Genomic DNA, 8,837 nt, shown 5'->3' with positions numbered 1-8,837 from the left:
ACCACGAGTCTGACCGCCTCATTCCACACTCACCCACGGCCAACCGGCCTCCACAGCGCAGCTCCCGACGGCCACACAAGGACAGGGAAGGCACATCCCTGGGGAGGGAGAACTCTCACACAACACTCCACAGTGTGTAAACCTCAGGTCACCCCAACAAAGAGCAGCTGCTTCCTAGCACGTACATGGCAGAACACGGCTGCCCAGCGTGGCTGTGCCTGCGGCTGGGCATTTATCATGCGCTCCAGGGACCCTTGTACCTGCTCGGGCTCATCAGCCAACCAGTTGCACCAAACACCACAAAACACAGAAGGACAGAAAATATAAACATCAGTTTGTATTTCAACATTGGTAACATTTTATTTACAAAAATAGGCTGGGAGGAACAGGGTTTGCAGCCCCACTTTCTTTCTGGGGGCGAGGACGACTATTGTGCACCATGCCACGCCACGCCACGTTCGAGGCTGCTTCTCCTGACAATATTCAGAGTCACAGCAAAACTCCTCCAGAGTCACACTGGCGGCCAGAAGCTCAGGTGGGAGGAGGGGACGAGGGCAGGACAGTGCTGACAGCAGCACACGGGGGCTCGCACCAACCTGACGCTGGGTGCCACATGCACTGGGTGACACGAGCCCACTCCTCCACACGGACACTGAATGCCACATGACAGGGCCGATGTGTCTCCAGGTTCTAAAGGACACAAGCTCAGCCACAGGACACTCCTGGGTGGCAACGGCAAGGCCAACACTAAGACATGACTCCGAAGACGGGGTTGTGACGGCAGATGCTGGGGCCGCACTCCTCGTAGTCCTTCTTGCTGTGGCAGACCTGGAAGAACTCGGGCTGAGGGGACAGCACACGGGAAGCCACTCAGTACACAGCACCGCCGCTCACCTGGCCTCCTTCCCCAGATGTGCACCAGGTCTGAACAGCTACATGGTGCTTTCCTACATTTGTTAAAAATCTATTCAGGCCCTGGTCGGCTGGCTCAGTGGTAGAGCATCAGCCCAGCATGTGGATGTCCCAGGTTCGATTCCTGGCCAGAAAAAACAGAAGTGCCCATTTGCTTCTCTACCCCTCCAACTCTCACTTCTCTCCCCTCCCCCCCAGCCATGGCTCAATTAGAGCAAGTTGGCCCCGGGCACTGAGGATGGCTCCATGGCCACTACCTCAGGTGCTAAGAGAGCTCTGTTGCTGAGCAACGAAGCAATGCCCCAGATGGGCAGAGCATCACCTCCTAGTAGGCTTGCCGGGTGAATCCCAGTCAGAGTGCATGCAGGAGTCTCTCTGCCTCCCTTCCTCTCACTGAATAAAAAAAACCAAAAAACTATCCAGCCTCTACTTAGGACCAGCTGTGTGCTCCCCCTATGAATTAGCAATTCATTATCTAGTCACACATTTGAGAAGAAAAAGTAATAATTACTTGAAAAGTCATGGGAATTAATGATCAATGCAGACGTTTTCATTTACATTTGTGTTTCACTTATTTACAGTCACCCCTAATTAGCAAGGAGACTTGAGAACTCAAACGACCATGTTTTCTATCTCAGAATTAAATGTGACTATTCAGAGCCATGCACACTATCTAACCTTCATGGGACCGTATCTGCCCCAGCACAGGGCTGCCTGGGGGGGACTTACGGTGGAGGCGAGCATGGAGCCTCCGAACCACACAGCGTAGCGCTGCATGTGGTGCGTGATCACCTGCACCTCCACCGGCCTGGGCTGCAAGGCAAGGGGCACAGTCACTCCAGTGCCGAAGATGTCCTGCCAGTAACTCTTCCACCACCCACAGACGTGACTGCCTCCCACCCTGACAACACAGGCCCTTCACATCCACGGCCCTCTGTGGTAGCATCAGCCACACGCTGTCCCAGGAAGGAAGGTTCTCAGACAATCGGGCCGCCAAAGCCCAGCCCCAGGACCCTCAGCCCCAGCGCCCACCTCAGTGTCAGGCTCCCCCTCCCCCAGCCCTGGCCAGCTGGGGCAGCACAGAGAACACAACAGGCAAGTCGGGAAGGGCTTCTCTCTCACATCATGAAAGGTATTTAGAAAAGGGGAACCCTAAGTAACTGACCCAGATCACTCTTCTTACTGCACAGACTCGGTGTTCTAGCATTCCAGCAGTAATCTCAGTAACACCAAGTGTGCGGGAAACACTGAGAGTGGCCATCGGCCACCGTGTGATCCCAGCAGGTGAGGACATCATAAGCTCCCGTTAACCTGACACAGCTGAGTGAGCACAGCTGGTGAAGGCCCACTGCCTGGGAGGGAGGTCACTGCTCCCTGCTCCTGTCAAGTAGTTCGGTTTAATGGGCACAGTCCAGGAAGACAGTAGGGATCCTCAGAGTCAGGAGCCCATCTCCACGAGACCTGGTCACTGCATGCATGTCTGAGCTCTTTGGCACACGTGGGCCACGGAGGGCACAAAACGGGTGCTGCTGCTGCCTCAGTAGGGTTTTCAGTGAGAACTACACCTGGGAACAAGTTCAGAGAGCAAACCCCTTTCTGTGACTTAATGGTGTGGCGAATAAAGTGACTTGGGGCCCTGGCTGGTTGGCTCAGTGGCAGAGCGCTGGCCCGGCATGTGGAAGTCCTGGGTTTGATTCCTGGCCAGAGCACACAGGAGAAGCACCCATCTGCTTCTCCACCCTTCCACCTCTCCTTCCTCTCTCTCTCCTCCCCTCCCGCAGCCGAGGCTCCATTGGAACAAAGTTGGCCCGGGCGCTGAGGATGGCTCCATGGCCTCCGTCTCAGGCGCTAGAATGGCTTCCGCCGCAACAGAGCAACGCCCCCTGGTGAGCAGAGCATCGCCCCCCTGGTGGGCATGCCAGGTGGATCCTGGTCAGGTGCATGCAGAAGTCTGTCTGCCTGCCTCCCCACTTCTCAATTCAGAAAAATAGAAAAACAAAAGAAAGTGACTTGGACAGCTTCTTAACCTCATGCTGCCCAGACAAGTTGAGCCCCTTCAGCTAGGTGCTAAGGAGTGAGCCCAGCCGGCACAAACACAGACCCTGGCCCCACCCCATCCTCCCCCTCCCTGCCCTGCACCCACTGGGCCAGCCCCACCTACCTTTATTCTGCCCCCACTGAGCTCCTCACTGAGCCTCAGCCTGGCGTCCACCACTCTCTTTAAGTCTCTCTGCAGCCTACGTCCAAAGTCCCTGAACATGGTCGAGCCGCCTGACAGAACAACGTTCTAGAAGACAAAGCAGAGGTTTCCTCAGTGACCTACCGCACAGCTGCCTGCTGGTGAGTGACATGTTTCAGTGACCACAGCAGGGTCCTTGCCATCGAAGAAGGGTGCACTGCCTTCTCCTGGGTCACACATGCTTCCCCTCGGTTTTCGGTTCCTTTCCTCAGTTACAACCGAGGGGACACAGCCCTCCTGCCCCCGGTGCTCGCTGTACCCATGTGGGGACCAACATAGAGCTCAGGAGCCCGGGCCTCTCGGACACTGCAGCAGAAGGTGAAGCAGACTGGTGAACAGACAGGCCCGTAGCCAAGTCTGGGGCCATCAGGGGAACCCGGGATTTAACGATACTGGACAGTCCAGCAGAGGAGAAGGTCTGGAGACAGCATTAGCACATTCCAGAGCCACGATTGCACGGGAGAACACGTCAGCCCACACCTACCCCCCCACACCCTCCAATGGCTCCCCAGGCCTCTCGGGACAGAAGCCAGACTGTCCCCACAGCTCGCAGCCGATGGGGGCTGGGACGCAGGCTGCACACTGCACAGCACCAGCGTGGCTGCACACTCAGGCCGCAGTAGCCGCCCTGTCCCCCGGCCATACCTGCACTTCGGACTTCCGGTGCAACCCAGGAGCTAGGAGGGCTTTTAGTTTCTAGCAGGTTGGGGGGAAAAATCAACCAAAGAATAACATTTCATGACACATGAAATTTAAATTTCAGTGTCCACCACAGCTTTACATGAAGACAACAGCCAGCCCTGCTCACACAGCCCAGTGTTTATAAGCAGGCCCTTCAATTCCTGAAGCAATGATGGCGCCACCCCCCCCACACACACCCCAGGACAGAGGTTTCTATGTGCCCTCCCCACCTTGGCCTCCCTCCCCTCGCCTGGCCACCTAGCTCCCTGCAGGACTCAGGCCTGGCGGACCACAGAGCCCTCTGCCTCCTGAAGCTCCTGCGCAGGTGCTGTCTGAACCATGCCCTTCCCATGACAACATACGTGACCTCACCCCGCCCCAAACCCCACTCTGGTCCCAGGCACCTACACTGTGCACTTTGCTCATTTATTTACTTTTTTGTTTTTTGCTCATACAGGAGTATAATCTCCAGGTTGGCGGGACATTTCTGCCTTTGCTGGTCATCACTGACCCCGCAGGGCCCAGAACGATGACCAGCACACGGCAAGTTCCCTGTAAATACTGTCCAATGGATAAATGAACTGACGGGCCTCGTGGGGCCCACCGGACCATGGAGGACTTGGACTGGGAGTCCACAGTGCTTGAGACCTACTGACCCACGTGAGCACATCAGTCAGAAAGCACCTGCCCCAGCGGTCAGTGCACCCCCAGATCAGAACCAGCTTTGTAAAAGAGCGGCTCTGACGACAGGAGGCCAAGGGTCTTTGCCCTGGGAAGAAGGAAACCTCCCCCTCAACTAAAAAGTAGCCAAAACCTAAACACAGGAAAAGCTCTGGGCTCTGAAAGAGAAGCAGGATGGAGCACTGAGTCTCACTAGAAACAATGTTTTTTGGAGAATGTTAATCACTTAAGCTTACAACACTAAGTTAATAGGGTACAAAGTATAAAATGTAGCACTGTATTCCTATCCATCTATATTTCAGAAAGACAAACAAACAGGAAGACAAAGTAACAACTACAAGCAGTGATGACAGAGAGACTTCTGTTCTCTTATGAAAACTTAGGTGCTTCTCAAATTTTCTAAATGTATTTTAAAATAATCTTTGCTCACTGTAGATTGTAATTTTTTTTTTTTTTTTTACTAACACAGGGTTTTGACAACGGAGCCCTCCTACCTGCTCAGTGGCTACAACTCCCTCTCTGTGGTGAGCGTGACCAAGCCCTCTGCTCAGCAAGTTCACTGTGCCACCGGATTCCTGGCAGCCCCGAACCACCTGGTAGCATGACTTGGCCGCAGACACGCTTGCTTCGGGATGCGAAACGGAAATGCCAGCCGTAAGCGAGCCCTACGATGGCACGGTCCTAGCTGCACGCCAGAATAGCTCACAGTGCGGGCCTCACACCCGCCAGCCGCGCACGTGCAAGTCGGGATACTCTGCTAACAGCAAGTCCACTTACTTAACCCTCAATCCGACCTTTAACATCACAAACGTCCCATGCTGCCGTGCGGACTGTGTCTGTCACTCTGGAGGCTCTCGTCTGGGCCCGACAGACATGCAGTGCCACCTACAGACCACCCTGGCGAACGGTGACCAACACTCCACTCACTGCAGACACATGACTGCAGACCACCCACAGGAGTCTGCACTGACCAGCAAAGGTTAGAGGGCAGCGCATCACAAGCTCTGGCAGCCACCCTGTACTGTGTTATGGAAGGCTCTCTTTCTTTAGGAACAAGGGCTCGTACACTTGAAATAAGCCTACAGACTGTGACCCAGCACAGCTACAATGCTGCTTCTAAGACACGAGATCCTCTAGGACCCGAAGTCCCAGGGGAGACGCAGCAAGTCTGGACACTGGGGATCCACAGCTACAACAGCCATCCCACAGCGTTGCCTGCACGGCTCCCCCCGCCCCACGACCCTCTTCTTCCCCCAACCGCTGTAACTCGGCTTCTGCTCACTGCCTCACCGAGAACCCCCCGCCACATCCCACCCCTCAGCAGCTGACGGCCGGGAGAGCCAACACAAGGGTTCCCAGGGCGAGTGGGACCAGCCTCAGACTGCAGGGCCAGCACCTGCCGGGTTTCTGGCCTGCCCTGTGAACACTGGACTTGCTGGACCGAAAACAGGCCAATTCCTTAGAATAACCCTTATACAGACACAAAACTCGAGGGAGACGTGGACGTGGACAGAGACGGAGCGATGGCATCCTGCCGACTGCTTCTCTGGAGACTCCAACTGACACTCTCCTCCATGTCCTGTTCTGCCCGTCCCTTAAAATCAGACCTTCCTGGGGGTTCCACCCAGTCCACTTGTCCCCTCACCTGCACTCCCCTTGGCGACAGCCACCTGAAGCATAATGAGCACCCTCACAAGTCTAACCCAGACCTTCTTCCTGAACCTGTGTCTGCAGACGCCAGCACCCACAACTCCTCCGTCCTCCTGCATGCCCTGCTTAGTAAATGATACCCCCTCTCCTATGTGTGCTCTTTCCCCTTATCACACATCACATGTGACCGGCCTTACCCTCACTACCCTCTACCTACCCAGCTCCTCTGCATCCACACCACCTCCCCACATGGGGGTGGCCTGTGGTACCCCCGGTACTTCCTCCTGCCTTCCCAGGGCAACTCAAGCACGTTCCTAAACCTAAGTCAGATGTCACTTCCAGTGCAAACCCCCAATGCCCTTAGGATTAAGCCTAGCTCCACACTAGGCCCCCAAGTGGGCCTGCCGGTCTCTCCGAACCCCACTTGGTCCAGTCAGCTTCCAGCCCCGCTGTGAGCACACCCCAGGCCCACGCCCACCACCCCATTTTCAATGTCCGGCCCAGGGAAGCCGTGCTCCCCCACCCCCAGGGGTGGGGACAGGCAGCATCCTCTGATGGGATGCTCCGGCCCAGGAAGTCCCCCGGCCGTCAGGACGCAAAGTGGACCTGAGCTGCCCCACGTGGCAGCCAGGAGCCCCACATGGCCATTTTGGTTTAAATTTAAAGTAAACAAAAGTTTAAACACTGTCCCTCGATGGCCATGGGAGCTAGTGGTGATGGCATTCAACGCCATAGAACATTTCCTCAGCGTAAGCATGGCTCGGACGTGCCCGCCCGGGGCTGCTCTTCACCCCCCATCAAGGGAGACGCCCACCTGATGTGCTGAGGCTCCCGCGGAGGGCATGCTCGTGTGTGCCCCACCTGTGACCCTGGTGGCAGTGGCGAGGCTGGGCACCCAGTGCTGCTTGGAGGACATTCACTCTGCGTGGTCGGCAGAAGAATGCCTGGACTCCGTCACTGTCAGCACAATGCCCTTCCGCATGGGGCACGGCCAGCTCAGTGGCTAGCATCACTTCCATCACCAGGACAACACAAACCTGCCACATTTGGTCCCTCGGCAGAAAGCTCAAGTAGAGCTGTGGGGACAGGTGTGGGGAGTTGGGCAGGCTGAACAAAGGTCTGGAACCTTCTCTGCCCCCTGCCATCCAGAGCAGCCAGCTACCTGTCCACCTGTGAGTCTCCAATCAGGATCTCACCTGAATAAAAGGCCTATGTGAAAAGGGTTGAAAACCCCCCAGTGCCTGACCAGGCAGTGGCGCAGTAGATAGAGCATTGGACTGGGATGCGGAGGACCCAGGTTCGAGAGCCCAAGATCGCCAGCTTGAGCGCGGTTCATCTAAACAAAAAGCTCACCAGCTTGGACCCAAGGTGACTGGCTCCAGCAAAGGGTTACTCGGTCTGCTGAAGGCCCGTGGTCAAGGCACATATGAGAAAGCAATCAATGAACAATTAAGGTGTCGCAACAAAAAACTGATGATTGATGCTTCTCATCTCTCTCCGTTCTTATCTGTCTGTCCCTGTCTATTCCTCTGACTCTATCTCTGTCCCTGTAAAAAAAAAAAAAAAAGAAAGAAAACCCCCCAATGACACATAGAAATATGTATTTTTCTCTGTTAAATGGTAAAGACAGTAGTTGAACTCTATAACTCAATTACTCTGCAACCTGCTTCTGATTTAGCAGGCAGGAACACAGTTATAGTACACCTGCCCAGTTCAAGAATTTTGTTACAGAAAGGTCATTTGTTTAACCATAGCAACATATATTTAATCTATTTGACAAACATAATGAATAAGAATTTTTTAAAGAACTTTTTTTTAAATTATTTTTTTATTTATTCATTTTAGAGGAGAGACAGACAGACAGACAGACAGAAGGGGGGGAGGAGCAGGAAGCTTCAATCCCATATGTGCCTTGACCGTGCAAGCCCAGGGTTTTGAACCGGCAACCTCAGCATTCCAGGTCAATGCTTTATCCACTGCGCCACCACAGGTCAGGCAATGAGTAAGAATTTTAACAACATCCAACCCACAGCTCGAGCAGGTTTAACAGTTTTATCACTGCCCCCCCCCCCCCCAAACACAGCTGGTTACCCACCACCTTCTCTGCCTCTGGGCCTCACCCAGGCAATTTCATCTGGCTGCTCAGCCCTCAGTCTGGATAGTGAACCCCCCTCAGCGGGCCTGTGCTCCCCCCAGCTCTGCAGAGCAAGCCCTCGGACTCCACTCCACCTGCCCCTTCTCTCAGTCACCCTAATCTGCACAAGTCACTTTAATAACATTTAGCTTATAGTGGCTCCTATTAAAATTGTTCTGGCATTATTTTTAGCTTTTTTATCAGCTCTTGAAAACAAGAACCATCCCTCATACATCCTTAAACCCTCTGACTGACTGAACGACCGTGTCATGTAGCTGCAAGCATTCGGAGAGCAGGGTAAACAGTTCGGAGATAAAGGCACCCAGGTCACAACAAGGAATGCTATCCTGCAGTCCGGCAGGACAGTGACAGGTGACCCAGGTGCTCTCCGCACTCCTGTCAGCTGCACATACAATCACCTGGGACGCCTCAAATATCCAGGGCCGGCCCGGCCCAATTCCAGTAACATCTTGTGTTGCGGGGGGCAGGGGGGACACCTGCCTACTTTGACACTCCTGGGGGTGATGCCTGGGGCTGATG

At 54.6% G+C, this 8,837-nt stretch overlaps 1 protein-coding gene across 7 annotated transcripts in view; it reads right to left on the bottom strand.

The window, feature by feature from the left end:
- Positions 1-354: 354 nt before the first annotated feature.
- The window catches only part of ACTR3B (actin related protein 3B), a 29,052-nt gene continuing 20,569 nt past the window's right edge, over positions 355-8,837 (bottom strand). For 5 of the 7 annotated variants that reach the window (XM_066385757.1, XM_066385750.1, XM_066385754.1 and 2 more), the window contains 3 exons: positions 3,074-3,199; positions 1,642-1,725; positions 355-843 (listed from right to left, as the gene is read on the bottom strand). In XM_066385757.1, coding sequence (XP_066241854.1) covers positions 748-843; positions 1,642-1,725; positions 3,074-3,199 — 306 coding nt within the window. In that variant the 3' untranslated portion in view covers positions 355-747. The remainder of the gene's footprint in view (positions 844-1,641; positions 1,726-3,073; positions 3,200-8,837) is intronic. The other 2 variants (XM_066385751.1, XM_066385753.1) reach the window with 2 other exon arrangements.

The sequence above is a fragment of the Saccopteryx leptura genome, chromosome 5, assembly GCF_036850995.1.
Source record: "Saccopteryx leptura isolate mSacLep1 chromosome 5, mSacLep1_pri_phased_curated, whole genome shotgun sequence".
In the NCBI taxonomy this organism is placed as follows: Eukaryota; Metazoa; Chordata; class Mammalia; order Chiroptera; family Emballonuridae; genus Saccopteryx; species Saccopteryx leptura.
Note: the sequence above shows the minus strand (reverse complement) of the source record. Positions and strands in the feature narration are given on the sequence as shown.